Source organism: Myodes glareolus, chromosome 5, assembly GCF_982192425.1.
Source record: "Myodes glareolus chromosome 5, mMyoGla1.1, whole genome shotgun sequence".
NCBI classification, from domain to species: Eukaryota; Metazoa; Chordata; class Mammalia; order Rodentia; family Cricetidae; genus Myodes; species Myodes glareolus.
In genome coordinates, this window is record NC_142030.1 from 32,227,672 (window position 1) to 32,250,809 (window position 23,138).

Here is a 23,138-nt window from a genome sequence, read left to right on the forward strand (position 1 = left end):
GGGTTAGTCATCTCTGTTGTTACTGGTTCCATCCCCTCCCCTTTAGTTTTCTCAGCCCCATCTGGAGGCCAGGGTCTGGAGGCAGGAGCTTGCCCACACACATGCACTTCGACTTTATTTAAATTTAGTAACCTGGAAACTTAAAACTCAAAACTGGGATTTCCAGTTTTACTCCCCATCCCCCGCCCACCAGGCAGCAGTCCTTGGATAGTAAGCTGGCTCTGGACAGGAACTGAAGGCCCCTCTTCACCAGCCCCTCACTGACAGTACTCTTAGTGCCCCCAGGACCATAAGGGGATTCCTCAAACCAGGTGCTGCTCGGGGTACACAGTGCACCCAGGGGTCTTTAAGAACCCAAGGACACGTTCAGACCAATGTCTTAACATTGCTGTCTCTAGGTGACTGGTGAACAGCAAGACTGAAGGGAAGTACCAATGCTTGGTCAAGAAACTTCATGGGCAAGCAGCCTCTCAGGGTGGTGCTTTATCCCTACAGACGCCAACCTGTGACAGTCCTACCCAGTCCTGGCCTTGATCAAAAGAACTCCCTACTCCCTCTTCCCTTGCTTGCATGTGATAGCCAGTGTCTTGGACCCCAATCCTGGGCTCACATTCAAACATGTGCAGCCACATCAGAGCCCAGGGCTGAACTCTCTGAGACTAAGTTACTCCTATATATGGTTACCCAGGAGTGGGAGTCCATCTGAGTTAATGTGTGACTTAATCTACTGACAATCTCACCCAGTTGGGGCCCCGCTTGGGGAGAGCCCTCACTTTAGAAAGAGCAGTCACTTGAGGGTAAAGGGACGAAGGACACAGGCCAATGGTGGAGGCAGGGCAAGGACAATAGGACCAGACTTGGGAGAACTAAATGCCGCCAAAGTTCTTCCCACTCCTGCCTTGTACCACATCTGTGAAAATGTCCAGCTTCCCCCATGCTCCTTGTAAACAAACTCACAAGCCTCCTTCTTTCCAAAGTTCTTTTAATACAGCACAGAAAGGCTATATTTTCATAGGCAAGCCGTATATAGAGTCTTCAGGAATAAGGCACACAACGGAATGCCACCCCGAGGCCGGCCCTTCAGGGAAGTCAGGAGCCTTCTCCACGCACCCTCCAGGCAGGGCTCACGGGTTCTGTTTGTCTTCTTAGCTGAATGCACACACATGAACAGATACAAACATGAACAGGGTCACCTATTGGGGGTGCAGGGGTTGGTACAGAGAAGTCGGCCATGAGAGCAAACGATGATCCTCATTGCCACCTCCCAGAAACTGCAACGCCCCTTACATCACCGTTAGTTGTTGCACTGGCTACAATGTAGTGAGGTTGGATTAGACTTTTGTTTAGAGTAGATTCAAGTCCATTAGATGCTAAAAGGCAGGTGTAAGGGCTCAGGTGAACAGATCCAAGTTCAAAGAGTATGGGGCTGGGAGTCAGGGCTCAGGCAGGCAAGGAGGAAGCCTGCCTCCTGTTTTCTTGTACCTGGTTGGGTCTTGCTGGCAAGGCCAATGGGCTAGCAGACCAAAGGACTCTTTCATCTGATGTGTCCTTTTCCCTTGCCCATTTCCTGCCTTCCCCTAAAAAAATTAATAAAACCATAATAACAAGATAATAACACAAAAGTGCAGGAGAAAAGATTACAATACCATCTGCCAACCTCAGAGGAAGAGGCGCAAAGGATCTCTGTTCCCTTTTTACCAAGTTGTCCATTGGTATCTCCCCTTAAAAAAGCAATATTTTCAAAAATACACAAAGGTATAAATACAGGACAAGAGCATATTAATAAGTCTAAACACTTGAATAATATACTGGCTGCTTAATACTGATATTTTCATCCAAGGAAAACAAAATAGAAAAAAAAACAACATAGCTTAAAGGATTACAAAGTTTTTTCCTCGTTAGAATTATGTACCAACTTCATATAATAATTCTATGTAGATAATATTTCCTTCTTAATGTAGTTCAGTTGCCTACTTTTACAGACCAAAGCATAGAAAAAATAACAAGAAAAAGGAAAAGTTCTCACTATATATTCTCTTACAGATCGGCCAGACTTGCAAAACTCCATCTAGAAATCTGCTCAATATGGATTGTCCTCTCAAAAGCACTGGCATTTTTAAAAAGTGCCTCTTCTTGTTGTTTTCAATTTCAACAATATCAAGCAATCCTATTTTTCTTTTCTCTAAAAAAAACCCTTCAAATATATACAAACAAAAGTTACAATGAAGAATTTGGGGGGAAAGGCTATAAGTTCAGTGTCCCAAGAAAAACTGGTAACCGTGCAGGAATTTTTAACATCTATGAATTTTTTTTCCCAAAATACACACATAGCATTTTTTTAAAAAAAGAATTCTGTGTCAAGTATAACTCAAAATAAATACAAATTCACAAGTAGAGCTATTGAATACTTCATATGGGGTAAACACCATTCTCTCACAACTAGATCACTAAGATCTACTGACTGCAAGCGATTGTCCCTTTTGAATGTAGTAAAACCACACACTTTCTTGTCTCCTGGGCTCCCAGGCCCTCTGAGCATTAAGTCTCCCAGCACCCAGCCTAGATAGTGGTATCTTTTGCTTGCCTCAAAAAGATCACAAGTTCAGCCAAATTATTACAAGGCAAGACTAGAGAGAAGCTGCCTGAGTCAAGAGGGCCTGGCTGTGCACAGACTCAGTACAGTGACCAAAATGGTCACTTATCCCACCTTCTGCCTACCCCGACTTCCTCTGTTGTTGGGCTCTTTGAATCCTTGCCCCAGCTCACCCATGCCCAACTTGTCCTCATTTGGGACACAAGCGCAATGCCCACTGCTGTAAACATTCTCTTTAGGGGCCCAGTGGGATGACTGACAGAAACAGCCTTTCCTAAGCGACAGGAAGCTTGGCATGGGGCGGCCCTAGTGTGGCAGCAAGGCTGGAGAGTCTTTGGTGCTGGGTGCTCACAGTCTGCAGCCCAGCATACCACTCCTAGGCAGCAGGGTGGCAGCTAGTGCCCTGGACTGCCACAGATATACCTTTGTTAAGTATTCAGAGGGTATGTTCTCCCAAACTCTATCCTGCAGCTATCTGGATGCAGACACGCCCGCCTGTCTCTTCTACTCACTCCCTGGACCCTAGGTTAACACTTCACTGTGACTCCTCAGTCATAAAAAGCATCTTCATTTGAAAACAAAGGGCAACTGGGCACCATGTGTAAACACTGAATTTCAGGCCTGTTTCACGGTCTGACTCTTTTTCTTTTCTTCTCCATAATGGCATAGTGTTGGGGCAAAGTCAAGCTACTCAGTCCTGGCAGCTGGTGAAGAGGAGAAAGGCAAGAGAAATGTGACTTGTCACAGGGGAGGGTGCGCCGCTGACCCTGGCCAGGACAGTGGTCCTCCCAGGCCATGTGACATGCCAGGATAGTTCTCTGCCTTCCTGGAAAAGTAGGGAATCGCTATCCCCAGTTTCCAAAGGAGAGGTTCTGTGGCTCATTTTAGACTTGCCTAATGTGAGGGGCTGAGGAGACCTGGGAAGGGGATCATCTTCCGTCTTCTCAGGGGATTGGAACATCAGACAAGGATGGCTGTAGGAGAGGCCCTGGCACCACTCAGCCTGACTTCCTAAGTGGCTACCAGGAGCAGAGGTTTAGAAGGCAGTGCACCTGGTTGTCTAGGGGTTTCCCATCCCCCCAGTGATGCTCTGTGTTCCAGAGGCAACCAGCTTTCTTCTAGAACACCAAAGTTCACTGGGGTCTCTGGTGGCACTTTCTCACTTAGCCAGTGGGGAAACGGAGGCTGGAGATGAGATGCCCTTGTCCCAGGCGGCATAAAGTAGCTCCAGAATGCCAAGACCTGCATCCTTCGTGCTGAAGCAGGCTTGCCGCTTTTGTGGGGCGCATCCCTGACATGAATGAAAGGCTAAGGAGGCAAAGAGAGCGGCCGATAGAACCCAAGTCTACAGGACAGTCTGGGGGAGGTCATGGGAGGTGATGCCTGATGTCCCTAGGATGTTTAATGTCCCCCTGCCTGCCAGTTCCATTGGCAGAGGGAGGCTGTATTTAGCTACCGAGCAGTGACGTCAGGGGTGGCCAGATTTGGGACTCATTGTGGGCCCAACAGACAACCACTCCTCAGCAGCTGCTAGAGCAAATAACTGTCCTCTGTGACTACAAATTAGGAATGAAACAGGAATTCCCCAGAGTGGCTTTTCATAGGAGGCAAGCTGCAAGGTTCTGGGTAGGATAGGACCTGGCTGGTCTTGGAGGGAAGACTTCCCACAGGCCTCAGGATTCACAGTTCACTAGTGTACTTGTGGCAGATACAAAGCCACTCAGTCCCAAAGACACTCGGGAAGAGAGCCTGTGGGAATGCCAAGACTTCTGCAGGCCACTGTCCCTCTACAGAGTCCAGGCCTATGGTGAAGAGTCCCTGATCCTCCTGTCTCTGCACCCTGGCGAGAGCAAGTCAGCCACACAGTTAGCACGTGAGAGGAGGACATGAGCCTCCTCTGCGTAAGCCCACAGGCCTGTGAGGTCCTCAAGTATAGGGACATTCAGCCCTTTGGGCAGCACAGGGAGGTGGTAGCTGAGGGGTGCTGCAGTGACAGCCAAGGTCACTGCACACGACGACAGTAGTAGCCCAGAACCTTGCACTTTTCACAGAGGTGCTGTGGGTGCTCCTTGCTCTGGTCAGACACATCCAGGCCGTCAGGTTTCTCCAGGGGTCTCTGCAAAGAGAAGGAAGAGGCCGAGGGGAGGAGGGAGAGGACTCGCAGTTACGGAGGTAGCTCAGCCAACGCTTTGGTACCCCACCTTCTGCCCATTTGCAGACACGTGTCCAGGAGGCTGAGGTAAAATTTCTGGGCTGACTAGAGGCAAGGCAGGGGTCTTAGACCCAGAACCATGGGCAGATAAGTTACTTGATCTGCAGTCCTCTCTTGGCAACTGTCTCCTGAATGAAGTTCAGAGAGCTCCCAAATCCAGCCCCAAAGCAATGCAGGACAGGGATGCAAAGACATCTGCTGGACGGAGAAACTGAGTCTCAGGTGAAGGAAACCCCACCTCACATCTGTCCCCTTGTCACTCCAGTAGCCTTGGGACTCAAAAAATTATTCTGAACATAGCTACAACACTTCAGCCCAAGGGGCAACAGCTCTTAGTTCCATAAAGCCAGTCTGGGGTCTGGGGCCAACCCAAGCCTAGCTCCTGTCCCAGTGTCTGACTCATTTTCTTCCTTCCTTCCTTCCTTCCTTCCTTCCTTCCTTTCTTCCTTCCTTCCTTCCTTCCTTCCTTCCTCCCTCCCTCCCTCCCTCCCTCCCTCCCTCCCTCCCTCCCTCCCTTTCTTTCTTTCTTTCTTTCTTTCTTTCTTTCTTTTTTCCTTCCTCCCTCCCTCCCTCCCTCCTTCTTCCCTCCCTCCTTCTTTCTTTTCTTTTCTTTTCTACTTTCTTTCGAGACAGGGTTTCTCTGTGAAACAGTCCTAGCTGTCCTGGAACTCATCCTGTAGACCAGGCTGGCTGTGAACTCACAGAGATCCACCTGTCTCTGCCTCCTGAGTACTGGGATTAAAGGCATGTCCAGCTGCCTCATTGTTTTCTAATGGGGAAACTGAGGCCTAGAGAAAGGAACTTGCCAAGCCTGTTGTGCCACTGGTGCAGCTCCTTCCCGTCTGTAAAGCAGGCCGTTACAGTGCTTATTGGCAAAGTTTGGAAGGACCCTGAGAGAGCCTAGCTGTTGGTAACCTGAGCTGCATTAGGCACACACAAGTACCTTTCTCAAAATTACATTCATTTACTTGTGTATGTGTTAAGTGTGTGTGTGTGTGTGTGTGTCTGTGTGTCTGTGTGTTCACACGAGTGCATGTGTGCCACAGCCGGAGTGTGGAGGTCAAAGGACAACTTGTAGAAGTCAGTCCTCTTCCTCCACCATGTGGGTCCTAGGGACTGAACTCAGATCATCACACTTGGTGGCAAGACCCTTCCCCCGGAGGCATCTCACCAACCCTTAAGGTTTTTGGACTTCAGAAAGTTTTGGGTTTCCCTGCCTGCTCTCCCTCCTTACCCTCCCCACAACAGTCAGCAAAGTCCTGTAAACACTGCCGAGACCATGAGGAACAGCTCCGAAGTGGACAGCATTTCATTCAGCAACAACGACTCCGTTCTTCCACCCCCAGAATGACACCTGTCTGCAGAAGGATTCTCTGCACAGACTTGGGGGCTCAGAGGAAGCTGGCAAAAAGAGGGGAGCAGAAACTATAGACTGACATTGGGTATGAGGCGAAGACCCTTGGATCCCAGTGACATGCCCAGCTGGGTAGACTGTCCTCAGCAGTAGCAGGCTGTTTTTCTGTTTCTGTTATGTCCAAGCTGACACTCAAAGCAGTTGGGCAAATGGAGCAGATGGTTCTGTAAGCTGAGGGTTTAGGCTGTAGGTGGGCAGGATTCTACTTTTTAGCTGCCCCAGAAGTGGGTGTCATATAAACTCAGTTTTTTTAAGCTTTAGCTACAAAGGAAAGGACTGGAAGGAAGGGAGCCAGGCCTTGGAACTAAAGGCCTTCCAGAGCACTGGCCTCATCCCTCCTATTCTATCCCAGCAGGGGAAAGGAGAAAGAGTTTGACTTTCCTGCAGACCAGGTCCCAGACGGGAGGAGCTCTGCCTCCAAACACTGGCTCTGTGGCCTTGGCCTGGCCACCTGACCATCCTCGGACACCATCTCATTTCCTCCTGTAAAGGGGGTGGCTTTTTCAGGGAGCTGTTTTCAGCAAACCTAGCGAAGGCAAAGACTAGCTAGAGGAATGGTCCTTCAAGGTGCTGGTTTATTTAATTTATTTTTAATATTTATGGGAAGGGGACAGTGACATAGGGTCAATCAGAGTAAGAGGTGGGTGATCCCCCTGCTGTTCCAGATGTCCCAGAGAACGGGAGCCAGAACTAACCTCTCTCTTTATGAGTTTGCATGCCCCCAGGGTCAGGAAGCTGAGTCTCTGCTGGCTGAGCATAGCCCCAGGTCATTGTATGTTCTGTAGGAAGGACTCCATCTTGAGCTGGAATCTGGATCTTTATACATTCATCTTGGAGGTCCCAGGCACCCAAGGCCTCCTGTGCTCTTTGCTCGGCTCCCAAAGAATGGCCTGACTATGGGAGCCCTGACCTACCTAAGACCAAACCCAAGATGATGTTTAGCCATTTTCCACTGCTGCCCACACTCCACTACCCACAGCATCCATGAACCAGTCTTCTAGTAGGGGATAGAGGGACAGGAGTGAGCCAGCCTCTAATGCCTTGACTCCCACTGGTTTGGGCTTTGTGTGGTCAGGCCATGTAACTCAGGCTGCCTCAAGGACACAGCTTCCACGGGAGTGGTGGCTTACCACAGATGAGGAAACCTTAAGCTATTTAAAAGTCTTGTCCAGAGGCCTCCAGAGAGGAAATGGGGAATGTCAAGCCCCACACTGTTGAGAATGCTGCCTGTCCCCATTCTGGGACTAGCTCCAGATCTCATGTACTCTTCTAGCCTACTCCAGATCCCTGTCTGTCTCCAAAGTAGCATCTTCCTATAGTGCCTGCCCTGCTCTGCCCACCCTGCTGGGCACTGCTTTCCTGGGAGTCATCGCAGGGGCTGACAGAGATCCAGCGGTTCCAGGGATAAGGGCAGAGTCAATGAGGAGAGCTGAGAGGCTTGAAGGGTATTCTGGGAAATTGCTCCTCTGCAGTGTGTCCTTGGTTCATGGTACCACGAGTCAAACTGCTTTGAACAGCACTTATGCCATACCTTGACTGAGAGCAGCCACCTCAGCTTGCCTTTCTGCAGCCTCCGCTAGAGGTTAGTAACAGGTACTGTCTTTGTTTAGGGGTGTGTGTGTGTGTGTGTGTGTGTGTGTGAGAGAGAGAGAGAGAGAGAGAAAGTCTTAAAGAATTCTATAACCACAGAGTTCCACAAAGACTTCCTAATATCTGTGTGGACCGTCAGCAAATCATTTAATCTCAGCTTGACTCTCCTCCATACAATGTATCTGACAGAGAGTGTGTAGTGGGGCTGTAGTGGGGCTGTAGTGGAGAGCAGTTAGAATGGCACCTGGCTCACCTGGCACCTGGCTCATGGGAAACCACAACTAATGTTGTACATGATCAGTAATATTTTGAAGGGGCAGGATCATCAGTTGAACCCTTGAAAAATGCTCTTGCCTGACCCTCCTGGCCAGTCCTAGCTCTGGGTTCCTTTGAACTGCTCTTCTCCTTGGCCTTGGTGTTCAGCCTACAGCTGCAGGCTGCCAGCAGGGAGCTTGGGGGAGCTGTCAGGATGACTCCCCTCTGTGGAAGGAAACACCCAGCAGCTGGGACTGATCTGGGAGGCCCCTGCCCCCAGCAGGGAGGCAAAGCCCATTAGCATTTTCTTCTCTTCTGGGGGAGCTGGGTTGTCTTCTCTTCTGGGGGAGACACAGTCCGAGCCTAACAGGAAACAGATGTAGTGGGGGCAGGGACTCTCAGAGGAATGAGGTGGCCCAGGTCAGCACTGGGGGAGGGGCAAGAGCCCTTCTCCATCCCCTGGCTCCACTGCGTCCTGCAGAACAACAAGGAGGCAGTATTCCCAAAGCTCAAGCCACAGATGCATGCGAGCCCAGGAGCCCAGAACTTTGTCTGGAGTGGGGGTAAATGGTACAAATCCTTTCTCCTCAGGCTTCCCAGTGCACACAGTAGGTGCTCAACAAACTCTGGCTAGATGATGCTGATTGGGAAAAATGGATCTCAAGCTCCTGAAAGATTCTTCTAGACTGGACCCCTCTATGTAGAGCCAGACTAATAGGTCAGCAGGCTACGCCCAGGTAGGATGTGGGGCGGAGGAAGGCAGAGAAAGCCATCAATGACCAACGGATAGCCTGGCAAGACGAGGGGACCAGTAGCCGGCCCTGCCAGACTCTAGGACACACAGGAACACTGCAGGGTGTCCGGATCCCCTGGCTCTGAGACTGTGAGTTGACCCTCTCTGCCTGGATCACAAGACCTTATGTAAGTCCCTCAGATCTGCAACCCAGATCCTTGGCTCTCCGACACTGGACACCTTGTAGAAATTGGGCTGTCCTACTCCCTGTCCTAGACAGCCTACCCTTTCTGCCTACCCCACCCAGAGAACACCCTGCCAACGCTCCCCTAAGCCCCACCGACTGCAAGCTGCCCACTCCTCGCACCGCCCTCGCCCAGAGGCCCTGCACACCCACCTGCTTGTGCGGGTACACGTTAATGTGGCACTTGATGCACTCCTGCCCCATGTTGGCCCAGGAGTTCCCGCTCATCCATTTTCTCTTGCACTTGGGACACTTGTACTCGCCAAAGCAGCGCTTCTTGCCTTGGTATGGTGTCAGCCCCTCGCCTTTGGGACGTGCCTGGAGGACAGGAAGTAAATACAATAAATGGGGCCTCGGCCTTCAGTTTTCATAGTCTGCATCCTGTCCCCTATGCTAGCCCTCCTGTCACCAACCTAGAAAGTAAGATGGTCTCTTCCAGACCACACCTGCAAGTCCTAGGGGTCGGAGCTCCCCATTTACGCCAGCACAGAGACAGTGAGGTGCAGGCTTCTAAGGAGTTACGTTTTCATCTCAGATGTTGCAGGGGCAGTGGGACGGGCACGGGTACTTTGTCCTACCAGGGATGTAACAACACAAGGACAGAAACTAGTGCCTCCGCTGCCCCCTGCTCCAACTGCGGGCTCCCCTACATAGAGCCAATCCTTTTCTTGGCTGGCTTTGAACTCAAATCTCCTGTCTCAGCTTCCAGTGTTTGTGAAAAATGGAAAAACGCCCTCTTGTTCAGTCTCTGGGGCATCAGTATATTTGTCGAGGCCCCTGCCACTCGCCAGACAGACACAGATGACATGCATGCCTCATCACTTGGTTTTTTCTTTTGAAATATAAGGTCTCATGTATCACAGTCTGGCTTTAACTTACAACACAGACAAAGATGATCTCGAACTTCTAGTCCTCCAGCCCTGCTTCTCAGGGCTGGGGTTACAGATGTGTACCTCCATACCTGCTTTATGGTATGCTGGGAATCAAACCCAGGGCCGTGTGCATGTTGGACAATCACTATACCAACTGACCTACATCTCCAACTCAATTAATCATGGTGTTTCCTTCATGTCTGTCCCAGTAGCTACTGTCTTCAGTAGCTACTTCACAGCTACTTCACAGCTTCATGGCGGCAGAATTCACGAGAGCTCATCGTGTGCTTCCATGAGCGCTTGGTACACATGTCAACTTACATGGCTTTGTAGAGTAAATTTCCAGAAGTGAAACTTCCGGGGCACAGGGTATGTGCACTGTTTTTAGTGGTAGTGCCTATTGCTGCTGCTTACAACTTCAATGCCTAGTTACAGCCCAGAGCAGACAGCCACTGAGGGTCTTGAAATGCACCTTTCTATCTTAGGGGAAGCCATAGTATCACTAATCTAACAGGTACAAGGGCTTCTCAGAGGAGGCTTGACACACATCTTTCATAATGAGGAAGACACATTTTTGCATGTATTTAAGAAGGGTTTGTTTATATTTCATGGACTGTTTCTCTGTGGGGGGGGTAACTATAAAAGTGTGTGTGTGTATGTGTGTGTGTATGTTTGTGTGTGTATTTATGTTTGTATGTTTGTGCATGTATGTATGTGTGCATGTATGTTTGTGTGTGTATGTGTATATGTATGTGTGTATGTATGTTTGTGTGTGTTTGTGTGTATGTATGTACATTTGTGTGTGTATGTTTGTGTGTGTATGTATGTTTATGTGTATGTATGTTTGTGTGTATGCATGTGTTATGTATGTTTGTATGTGTGTGTTTGTGTGTGTATATGTGTGTATGTATGTTTGTGTGTGTGCGCGCGGGTGCCTGCACAGTCAGAAGAGGGCATCAGATCCCCTGGAGCTGGAGTTACAGGAACAGCTGGCCTCTGGTGCTCTGAAACAGTCGCAGATGCTCTACCACTGACCATCTTTTCAACCCTAACCTCCTTCTTGTTGATTTACAGCAAGAAAATTGATTTGTGTTTTATATATGAAAGAAGCTAGAGCTCTCCTGCATAGCTTGATAACTGTATTGAAATATGATCCAAATAACGGTTCTTAGTATATTCAGAGCTGTATAGTCGTCGGTATAACCTAACTTTAGGACATATTTGTCACCCTCCCAAAGTCACTCTGTACTCACTAATACTCCCTTTGCTACTCGCTGGTTCCTATGATCCATCTCTGTAGATTTCCCCAGCTTACACTTTTCCTTTTGTTTGGCTTCTTGCTGAAGCATGTGTCCACACTTGACCCTCTCTTGCTGCCAAATAATATCCACTGTATGCCAATGGCATAGGGCACGCTGGGCTGCTTTTCAGTTGGGGTTGTCATGAGTAAAGCTGCTGTGAGCCTGCATGCACTTACGAAGGATGGTTTTTTGTTTGTTTGTTTGGTTGGTTGGTTTTTCGAGACAGGGTTTCTCTGTGCAGCTTTGGAGTCTGTCCTGGAACAAACTCTTGCAGATTTGGCTGGCCTCAAACTCACAGAGATCCGCCTGCCTCTGTTTCTCGAATGCTGGGATTAAAGGCGTGTGCCACCACGGCCAGCTCAAAGAATGGGTTTTAAAAGTTAGTTACCACAGGATCTTAAACTGGGAGAGTACCCATAGCTATAGACCCACATTAGCTGTGGAATCTCTCTCGCTGGGGCTGAGGAACGGCTGACCATTAAAGTCAGCATTCACTCTCTTCTTGCCACAGCTCTCTCCACATAACTCTCTTGTGGGCCTTGAGTTTGAGAGCGGCTTGAACCAGGCTCTGTATGTCATCATTAAGTGTGGTACCCTGCCTGGCAGTGACAGGGTTGTCTGGCAACGTGCTAGAGAGAGAATCTAGAGCCCCACTTTAGATTCGGCAAATCAGGACCTATGTTGGCATGTGTTGGGGGTGGGGTGTGCAGGCATATCTGTGCACATGCATGTGGAGGCTAGAGGTCAAAGAAGAAGGTCTTCTTCCATTGCACTTGACTCTTTCTTTCTTTCCCTTCCTTCCTTCCTTCCTTCCTTCCTTCCTTCCTTCCTTCCTTCCTTCCTTTCTTTCTTTCTTTCTTTCCTTCAGACAGTTCCTCACTAACCTGGAGCTGACCGACTTGGCATGGCTGGCTATCCAGCAAGCTCCAGAAGTCCTCCTGTCTCCATCTTCCCAGAGCTGGGTTACTGACAGGTGCCACCACATGCAGTTCTGTGGGTACTGGAGATTAAACTGGGTCCTCTTGCTTATATGGCAAGCACTTTACCCACTGAGCCATCTCCCCATCCAAGAACCTGCATTGTGATAAGAACCCCCGAGAATTCCTCCTCCCTCAGGCTCAGGAAGCTTGGGCTATGGGATGATCATTGCCATGGTAACCCTGAGTGACTGCCCACTTAGGAAACAGGGTATAGAGGTCAGGTGCAGACTCTAATCCAAATCCTAGTTCTGTGATCTTGGACAAGGTTAGAGGACGTAACTCTATCCGACACTTGCTTCCAACTCTGACGACCTGAGTTCAATCCTTGAGACCCGCATGGTGGAGAGAACCAATTCCCATAAGTTGTCCTTTGACCCCCACATCCATGCCATGGCATGCACGCACACAGATATAAATAACTAATATCTGCAATAAAAACTTTTAAAAGAATATTCTGAACATTAGGTGAGATGATACAGGTAAGCCCTATGAACAGGAGGATTACTGGCACTACTATTATTTACTAATCCAAAGTTGTATCAGTATGAACAGATAATAGTGTATCAGATAATAATTCACATTAATTATGTGCATTTATTGTTGCTGTTTTCCAGATATTCATATCACTAGGTGATGTCTGACTAGAGTTCCAGGCAAACTAATAAAAAGGGAGAGATGTACTGAGTGTGAAGATCAAAACTTGGAAAGCAAGTCCATCACAGTCCTGATTTTTGGGTCCCCTGCTTGATGTCACTGGACTTGCTAGGAGTGGCCATGTCTCAGGAGCAGGTTTAATATGAGGACTGGGGAGGCCTGAGAGAGGGCAGCCCTGTGAGAGATGTACCCCACACAGTCATGACCTGCTCTATTCACTTGGGACAAGAGAGTGCCTCTGAGGCTGAGCTCCTTGAGTATCCAGTCTGCAGCTTTTCTGAGTCCTTTGAAGTCTGTCTCTCCACTGCCATTGAGCACCCAGTACCCTGGCTCTGAGCAGCCTGTGTCCATAGCCTCCTTGGTTCTGTCATCCCGAAATACGATGTCATACGCATGTACTCTCCTGCCTCCGTTTCTGAAGGTGTATGCGTATGTTGAAGGAGGGTGATGGGGCTGGGAAGAAGGCTCCATAGGTAAAAGGCTCACTGTATCACCATGTAGACCCGAGTTTGACTCTGAGAACCCATGTAAATTCGCTCAGAGTGGTAATATATGTTTGTAATCCCAGGTATGGTGAGACAACAGGCAGAGCCCTAGAAGCTCTGGTACTTCTGCCTACTTGGTGAAGTTCCGGTCCAATTAAAGACTTGTTTCAAGAGAAAGGTGGATGACACCTGGGTTGTCTGTTGACTTTCACATACATATGCATACCACACACACACATGCACTCAGTCACGTATATATGAGTGCAAGCACATACACATCCACACAAATAGGTGGGTGTCTTGTCACAGTCACAGAGATTTTGCTTAGCTGATGGACGGATTTAGGGCCTGTCCCCAGCAGGCTGGCTCTGGAATCTGGTTCTGCAGACCCCTTCTTGCTCAGAGCCTTCAAAACCTGGGACTTGCCTACTATATCTACAGCAAAGGACAGAATGGGAGGGGTCATTCACCCAGCACATTTGGAACAAAATATGGGTCCTGGTCAGAACTAGAAATAAACTGTGAATTTATGTCCCGGGGTGTCTGGTTCACAATTCCGGGTGATGGGAGTCCACACGTGTAATGTGGTATAGATTGTAACTGAAGGGAAAAACAAGCAGTTGGACAAGAAGTGAACGAGGAGCAGGGCCACAGCTCAGAATTAAAACATGGCCCTTTTGGAGTTGTCAGCCAGATACCCAGGGTTGGGGTGCCTGGCCTCCTCTAGGCCCAGATGCCCCAGCTTGCCAGTGCCACGCTGACAGGCCAGACTGACTTTCAGCTCCTTGACAGACACCACAGGACAAGCTCAGATCCTGGACTCCAAGGTCAGGTTCCTAAGTCATAACCTCTCTGCCTGTTGCTACCTGGGACCCTCAACAAGTATCTCTGCTTTGTTTACACATCTGGACGCCAGATGCTGATCAAAGGCCTGAGCTGCACACCTGATACCCTCGCAGGTGCTTTAGCTCAGTCCAGGCACACACGGCACTCTCTCGGCGAGCACTGGTGTTTGGGGCATGGCTCTTCCCTAGCAGAGAGAGCAACCAAGGTACTTCAGATGACGCAGAGGAAGGGGCTGAGGCCCAGGCAAAATCAGAAAGAGACTATTTTAGAAATGAGAGGGCAGTGTGGCAGTGGTGTAGTTTGCTGTCTTAAGGTGCCTGCATCAGAGGACTAGGGAACCTGAGAAGAAAGGGTGTTAGGTGTCTTCACCTAATGGATTATTCTCCCAGCCGGACCCTCAACAAGTCCAAAGAAGGCTGCAGAAGCTTGGGTGTGTGCCAGCAGAAGACAAGGAAGGCGGGAAGAGACCAGGTGCTTATGGGACCCTCCCTGTGTCCTGAGCTTTGTGCTCAGGGTTCAAGACCTGTCAAGTTGCCTTTCCACTCACTATGGAAGGCTGCAGGACAGCTGGTGAAACTAAGGACTGGGGGTGGGAGCAGGATGCAGAGCATACGTGAGGGGCTGAAAGTGAGTTTCAGCAAGCTCCTCTGCCTGCCACAGCTCTACGGAGAAAACCCCTCAACAGGGATTTCATGAGAAAATTCCTTGGGCCTCCTGGTGGAAATGGCATACAGGACAAATTTAGGTACTGGCAGAGGGAAGGGACACAGGCCAGCAGGCAGGCAGCTTCAAGGAGCCACTTCCTGGAAGGCTCTGTCCTGACATTGTTTATACCGACCAGTGGGGGAGGGCCCAGAGCCCAGAGAGAAGGCGGATTAACAGACACCTTCCCCTTGTCTCCTCCCTGCTGAGGCCTGGACTCTTCTCATAAATGTCAACAGACAGCTCCGCAGGGGGCAGGGGTAACGGCTCAGTCAAGCAGGCTGCCAGGCCTCAGCAGGCTTCCTGACCCAGGCTAAGTACCTCTTCTACCCTGCCCCTACCAGCAGCACAGGCATGGCTCAGTGGCTCCCAGGAGCTACTCCTGGTAGCACAGACAGGTTTTCGAGGTACCATAGAAGCCAAGAGATTTGATAGACGACTTGCAAGGCATCCAGGACAGAGCTGGGGATGGAAGGGCTTTCAGAGCTTCCTGCGGCCGGCACAGTAGCAGAAAGGCAGCCTGAGAAGTGGAAGGCTAAGCAGGAGTAAAGATGGGAAGGAGAAAGCAAAGCTGGAGGGGAGGGGTGGGGGAGGAGGGGGAGGGGCTTCCACCCCTGAATAGCTTCAGAATGAGTTTGTATTGACTTTCCATCAGCTCAGGAGATCTCTTGAGGTCGGCTGGGAGGTAGTGAGTCCCCTGTCACTAAGGCGATGTGAGCCAAGGCTGGGTAAACAACGGTCAGGAAACTTGCCGAAGGGATCTTTGCCCTGGTCAGGAAGTTGAGCCTGGCAATTCTTAGAGTACTTCCAGCTTTATAGTCCTTTGGATCCCGAGAACTAGCGGAGGCCGCTGAAGCAGGTGCGGAGAGAAAGCCTCTCTCGGTTGCTCCTGGAGCAGGAGTTGGGCAGGCATCTCCTGCCACATTTCTACTGCTCATCCTGGCCAGAAGTTGTCAGATTCTTGTCCAAAAGGCCTTACAATGACCTTAAGGAAATGATCAGCGATGCACGGACCAAAAGCATCTGCAAAAATCTTCCTGCCACATTATTCAGGGTAACAAAAAACTGGAAATGGGACAATCCACAGCAGGTCCTAGATGCTCCCAGAGGGTGTATGACAACAGAGAGCCCTTGAGACAGTAATGACGAACATCCCAGGGATGGCTTGGTGCAGCCTGGAGACTAGAGTTTGACCCCTGGAGCCCACAGGGTAGAAGCAGAGAACTGATTACCGAAAGTTGTCCTCTGACCTCCACACACATGCCATGGCGCGCACACACACACACACACACACACACACACACACACACACACACAAATATAATGTTTGAAGTTACCATGAGTTTTGTTAGCCATCTGGAAAAATGCTCGAGAGAAAGGAGGATGAGAGAAGGAACACTGTATAAAGGAAAAGCATATGAAAAACAGCTCAAGGGAATAAGTTAGAAGGTTTCAAACTGTGCCTGGAGGGGATGGGTCTGTGGATGGGTTTATTTCTGCTCAGACTCTGTCCTAGTGAAGGCTTGTTCCTCCATAGCAAGCCTGATTAAAAGGAAAGCAATAACGACTCACTTCCCACCAGGGGGCGCTTGGGGTTTTGCCCAGGGAGTGGGAACCCTTTGAAACCAAAGGGTAGTTTCCGCTATTGTCACTGCAGGTATGGGCAGTGGAGAGGGCACTGGGCAGCTCTGGGTGCTGCTTCTATTGGACCATGATCTGCTCCACAAAGCTTCTTCATCCAGATAGGATGTCATCCTTGCCCAAGACTCCATGGCTCCCCTATCTTGTCACAGCCCCAGCGGGTCACCTTGCCCTGATGTCTGGATTCTCTGCCGAGTGAATCATTCTTCGAGTGAAGCTTGGTTCCCTCACAGCCCCTTCTTTGCAGAGATGTCAGTCAGAATAGCCATGTTGATGGCCGGAGGGAGCAGCGGGGTAGGATGCCTATTCTGACTTCAGGCTGGATTCTTGTCTAAATAAAGGGTTCTCTAGCTGAGTCCCTCGCCTCCTCCAGCTGCTGAGGAGGGATAGGGACAGAGCCTTTACTCTTGTGCCTTTGTAGCTCCCAAACCACTGTGAGCCAGATGTGATAAATCCAGGGTTCCTGATGGGAACAGTGTCTGAGGACACATTGACCAAGTGCCTGTCTAGCTGTCTGCCAGGACACACTTTCTGTACTTCCTTGAAATGTGCCAGGATGGCACGAAGGACCCGTCATGTCAGGATGGTGAGAAACAGGAAGTGGCTACCTCTGTCACAGGTCTCCCTGTGCCTCAGTTTCCCTGTCACCAGAATGGAGCGTGTAAGTGGCCTCTGAGAGCGTCAGCCACCTCCCTGGAGATCCATCACTCCACTCTGTGTGCTTGGCAGACCCTTGAGCACCTTTCTCATGAAGCCCTGGGTTGGCCCCATGCAACCAGCTGAGAAAGAAGCTCTGGCCAGAGCCATAGGGCCAGGGAGAGGAAATGAAGAACAGATGGGCTTCCAGCTGGCCCCATCCTGCCCTGTCTGTGTGCTCTTATGCAACTTGGCCGCTGAGGTGAAACCAGTACCAGGTCTCAGGAGCTGACATAGGCTTCCCAGGGTCAGCCTGGAGAGACATGGGCTGACCATGGACTCACCCAGCTGGTATCCTGTGAGATTTAATGTCTCTCCCAGGAGGAGAACCAGAACTTCTCTAAGTAAACAAGCTTTGGAAAGTAAATGTGAAGTTAGGCCTGGGTCTACCAGGCCCTTCTTAGAGCCCATTTTCTTTGTCTGCTAATAGTGTGTGTGTGTTGCGGGGGAGGGTGGTGGCTCCAGAAGAGCTGGGGGACCCTAACTTTCAGTGATCATTATTATGTGCCAGTGATTCCTAACTTGCCCCTCCATAGCCCCTTCCTGTAGCCAGAGAGCAAACAGATGCCAGGGACAGCCCAGGCATCTGCACAGGGCCCCACTGCTGTGAAACCAAGACTTGAACCCTGCTCACTGACTCCAGTGTGACACTTTCCCTCCCCAGTGCCTGGCCTTTCCCTGAAATGGCTCTGAGAAAACAAGAGAACAATCCTGTTCTGAGTAACACAAACCCTCTGACCTGTGACCTTAGACTGACATATCAACATTCATTCATTCCACTAACATCTATCGTACACCCACTCTGACCAAGCTTTGTGGAAAATTCCAGGAACATGGAAACAGACAGGGAATGCCCTGCCTTCACAGAGTTCATCGTTGGGGACCTTTTAAAGAGGTCCCTTTCTGGGGTCATGGCCCACTCCTGGCCCCAGCCCCCAAGGTCAAGCCCAAGTAAGATTTATCTCCGTGGGACCAGCTGAATCTATGTCTGCAGGCAGAGGTCACCCTGGCTTCCCAGGTGACAATCTCTGATGCAATAGCTCCCTCAAAATCAACATTTGACCCTGGTGGCAGAGAAAGAAAAGAAACTGAGGCTTAGGGCAGGGTAAAGAATCACCCATCTTCACGGGGTCACACTTGAGATCAAGTCTCTGTCCAGTGCTCAGGCCTGTGTTCTCCCTCCTCTGTGCCGCAGAAACCCTCCAGCTCTTGTCCCCCGACTCGACTCGTATGTCTGCACAGCAGCCCAGTCCTGGCAGCTGCAGGCTTCCCAGAGCTCTAGAGGAAGCAGCCTGTGGAGGGGACAGGTGGACTGGGCACATGTAACCTGCAGGATGCTGGGACAGAGGCCACTGAGAGAGAAGCCAGCCTGGCTTCCTCTGAGCCTCAAGGGCCTCCTTGTCTGAGTTCAGCGTCTGTCCATGTCCCCTTGCCAGCCCCCTCCCTTTTCTGGGTTCCTGCCACAGCCCCACATGGGCCCAGAAGGCCCAGCCCCCGGGGCACCCCTCCCATCCCACAAAAATGCCATCCCTAGCCCACAACACTAGGGTCTGTAAGAGTCCAGGGAACAATGGAAGCTTTCACAGCGACAGGAAAAGGCCTCAGGAAAACCCTGGGGAGGGGGCTGGGAGTGAGATAGCAGAAGACAGAGAGGAGCGGGGAGACACAAGAGAAACCTGGGCGAAAAGGACATGCCTCTGCCGGGTGACAAGGAAGGGCGGGACAATGGGTGACATCAAGAAGGAAGAGGATACATGTTGGAAATGCTGAGGCTCAAGAGAGACCACCGGACCCCAAGCACTCCCCAGTACCCAGTGGTTCAAAGACACCCTGGCACCCCAAATGCCTTCAGGCTGTGTCATATACCAAAGAAGCAGAACTCTCTCTCCAAATCCTCATGCAGGGGGAGCAATCTTGGGCGGAACTCTCTGGAAAGCCAGGACTTCTAGCCGTGTGCACAGCCACTCCCTGGCTATCTGTTTCCTGCCTCTGGCTTCCTTCCACTGACCGCAGGGATGGGATTGGGGCTGAGGGCAGGGAGGGGAAGAGGGGCCTGTGCAGAGGGGCAGAATCACAGGCATTGCAAAAGACTCAAGCTCCTCCCTGTGACTTCAGACTTAGGCCATAGTAGTGCAGAGAGGGGTGGATGGGAGATTTGCAGCTACCCTGTAGTTGGCTGGTGACTGTAGGCCACCCCCAGTGAGAGCCTAAATCCCTGTGTCCTTGTACCTCTAGCAGGTCCTTTGTCCTAATGATTCCCTTCTTTCCTGCTGCAGCTATGACTCCAGCTCAACTAGGCAGTCCCCAACTCTTGGTGGCCATTTCAACTTTAAAGTGCCCCATACGACAGGATAGAAACGATGTGCAGAAGACAATTAGCCCCCTTCCCATTTAGCCCCAGGTGATCTAGCCTTAGCGTTCATTAACTCTTCCTGTTAAACTTATATTTAAAATTTAAAAACACAATCAACATCTTGCCAGTTTGGTGCCCTAGAATGCTAATGCTTTCCCACTATCCTTCAAGGGAAAAGCTCAAAGTCACCCTTCCAATCTCCCTGGGGCTAACTGGCATTCAAGTAGTCTCACTCTATTGTGCCATGTTAGTGGTTAGCTGAGAACCTTCTAGAGAAGGCTGGACTCCAAGGGACTGTGTGGTCTGGGTCATGTCCTTCTCTAAACCCAACCCTACCACTCTAGAGTTTATCTCAAATTTAAAGACATTTTGCAAACTTTCCTGGCTCACCATAGTGTGCATGCATGTGTGCATCCATCTGTGCAAGGGACCTCCTGCTTCTCCCAAAAATGGCTGGAGAGGCCCTGGGCATGAGGTAACAGGCAGAGGTATAAAGGTACAGCTCTCTCAGACAGGAGACCTGGAGAAAAGCTAGGCTGGCCCTGGGCAAGGCACTGTTCACTCCTAAGATGTCTCTTTGGCATCTCTCTTCTGTGCTCCTCTTGAGGTCTTCCCTGGAAGACCTGCTTGCATGTGGCCAGGAGGAACATGTTCATCTGACTGGAGGGAGGCCCTGCCCAGTCCTGGGGGCCGGCAAGTGTCTGTGTAAGAGGTGAAAAGGCGACAGGCTACAGTGAGACTCTGGGTATGAGGGCCACAGACAGCTGTGGGAGGAGGGGACAATGAGCTCAGCTCAAAATAGCAATGGGGGAAGGGTGTGGAGGTGGCCACATGCCAAAAAAGAGATCTGCTCCACCCTGGATGGGGAACGCTGAAGTCAGCTGTTTGGGGAAGCTCTGACTGCCGGCTGCCTGGCTTGCCTTTCCATCCTCAGTTCTAGGCTCCCATCAATCATCCCTTCACCTGGACAGCTGGCAGAAGCAAGCTTTTTGCCTCACACCTGTGAGCGGTGGCATTCTGGGCCTACAGGAGACCTGAGAGCCACAGGCAACTGATGGTACTGAGTTTAACAGAGGCCACACCTCTTGCCCCCACCTCCCCACCAGTGTTTGCCTTGGCATCAGCATATGTGGCTCCTGATAGGCTCAGTTGTTGGCAACAGTCAGCCTGAGCTACAGACATGGAGCCTGATGGCCAGAGTGGGTGCCCCAGGGTGCCCCAGGGTGCTCCAGGGTGCTCCAGAGCCTGGACAGAAGTCAGGCGACCCCAGCTCAACTCCTTACCCTGCCTGCCACATCTACGGCTTACAACTTAGCTTCCTGGGGCCTCAGTTTCTCTGTAGAGTCTATCAAAGCTGGCCTGGCTGCTTTCTATGTAGTAGCATGTGTAGCATGTGTCTGACTACCAACTACCAATTGTCTTCCGTAAGTCAGTGGTGACCACTCAGGCACCTGGAAAGAGCTAGGCTATAAAGTCACACTATGACTGAGTGTGTTTTTCCCTGCCTATTTTATAACACTGCACTCACACTCTCAACCAGAATGTGCAGGGATGCCCGAGAGATGGGGCCCTGGAATTGGACATCCCCACCCCTGTGAACTTACAGCCACGAGACGAAGACTCTGACTCTGAGCAGAAGCCACACTGCAGGGTATTTTGAGACAATTCAACCCTCCCCAGAATCTGAAATTTTATGACTTGGTCTGATCATGTACATGTCCCTAATCTCCTTCCTGATCCCAACACACTCACCACCACACTCTGTGGTCCATGGCTCAGTTTCCCCATCTGTCAGCAAGTGCGGGGGTGGGGGCTTGACACCAGGAAAGTCAATGCTGCGCCTGGGTGCTTACCCCAAAGTGTTTTCCACCAGGGTTTTGCCTAGTATCTACGTCTGCCCCTGAACATGGAAGGCAAGTGCGGCAGGATGCCAACAAAGATTCTTCTAGAATAAATGTTCCACCTATAGACAGCACTCAGGCTTGAGCAACAGATGGGTTGGGGGCCATGGGTGGCCCTGGCCATGGCCTCTCTCCTCCTCCTCCTGACCTGTCACTCACGCCAACTAGCTCTGCTGATGGCTCCTGAGTATTGTGCCCTGAAAGCACAACCCCAGCTGCAGCCATGCTTTAGAACCATGATTCTTCTTCCTGGAAGCCCTCCTATCCAGCTCTCAGGGTACATACCCTTTCCCCATGGCCCCCTCCAGGCCTTGCACCTGTGCCTGTCTGTAGGCAGTATGCCCAGGATCCTGTACTTCTCCCTCTTTGGCGACAGCATGGGTCTGGCACAAAGCAGGCAGTGCCAGTGCAAAGTGGCCATTGGCATCTACCATCCCCTAAACTGAGAAGCCAGAGGAGAGGGCTGGGGGTGGGGTAGCACAGACGGGGGTGGTAGTGGCCTGGTAACTTCCTGGACAATCATGCTGGCCGATGTTCCTAGTTCTCAGTGTGGCTATTGTCCCTGCTGGCCCAGAGAACTGGCTCAATAGGGCCTCTGTCCCTTCCCAAGCAGGCCATCCTGGCTTGGTGGCATCCCACCAGGCAGCTGGGAGGCGAGACCCGACACTTCCTGTCCCCACTGCACATGTTGGGGTGTTGGGGGAAGGGGGTTCTCAGACAAGCACCCATCTGTGTTCCCTAGAGGAGAATTGCCCATCTTGAGACAGAGGCAGTAAGAGAAGGGACAGTGGTGCCGGGGACATTCTTAATTGTGGGCTTCAGCTTCTCTCAGGCAGCCTGAGCGCCCTCGGAGCTGGAGCCATCAGGTTTAGAACCTCCTTGTGTGGATGTTTGTCCTTAGGGCCTTTCGCTCTTCCCACTGCCGAGAATGACCACTCCCCACGCCACCAAGCATTTTCTCCCTGATTCAAGTTGCCACATCCCCAGAGAGGTGGTCCCTGACAACCCTGTTGTTTGAACATAACTTATATCCTGGTGTCCCTGACTATTTCTTTGCTGTCACCCCACAGGAATGTGAACTTGTCTTCCTTTCCTTGTCTTCCTTGTTTACAGTGGTCCATGCCAGACACACGGTAGGAGCTTCATAAATACACAATGAATGAACCCTTGAACACTGACTCGCCCATCAAAGGACATGCTGGGGAAGGGCAGGAGCTTTTGGGTGGTGAGGGGAGCCAGAGAAAGTCACGGCGAAAATGGTTCACTGCAGTTGGAGCAGAGCTGGGTGGCAGGAAACACGAGGATGAAGGCCTTGGAGGGCAAAGGCCAAGCTTCAGGGGCCCCAGGACTCCAACACAAGGCTAGGTTTTAGCCCAGGAGCCATGGGAAGCCACGGTGGGTTTCAGATGGGTACAGACAGGTCTCTGTGGCCTTCTGAAATCTCTCTGGCCACATGAGGCAGACAGATGCTGGCAGGCAGAGAGACAGTGGGGATTAAGAAGTCTGAAGTAGCACTTTGCAGGCAAGCCCCTCTGTGCCAGTGATGCAGGTAGAGCCTGGGGATGGCTATGCCTTTCTCCAGCAGCGATGGATGGAAGAGGTCTGGCCAAGTCTGGAGCAAAAACAGCATATGTATGTGACAGCCATATAATGACAGGACTGACGG

The 23,138-nt window shown here is 50.8% G+C and overlaps 1 protein-coding gene across 3 annotated transcripts in view; it reads right to left on the reverse strand.

The window, feature by feature from the left end:
• Positions 1–965: 965 nt before the first annotated feature.
• Positions 966–23,138, reverse strand: part of Zcchc24 (zinc finger CCHC-type containing 24) — a 49,738-nt gene continuing 27,565 nt past the window's right edge. The window contains exons 3-4 of one of the 3 annotated variants that reach the window (XM_048420802.3): positions 9,195–9,359; positions 966–4,709 (exon numbers count right to left, since the gene is read on the reverse strand). In XM_048420802.3, the coding sequence (XP_048276759.3) occupies positions 4,596–4,709; positions 9,195–9,359 (279 nt within the window). In that variant the 3' untranslated portion in view covers positions 966–4,595. The other 2 variants (XM_048420801.3, XM_085687810.2) reach the window with 2 other exon arrangements.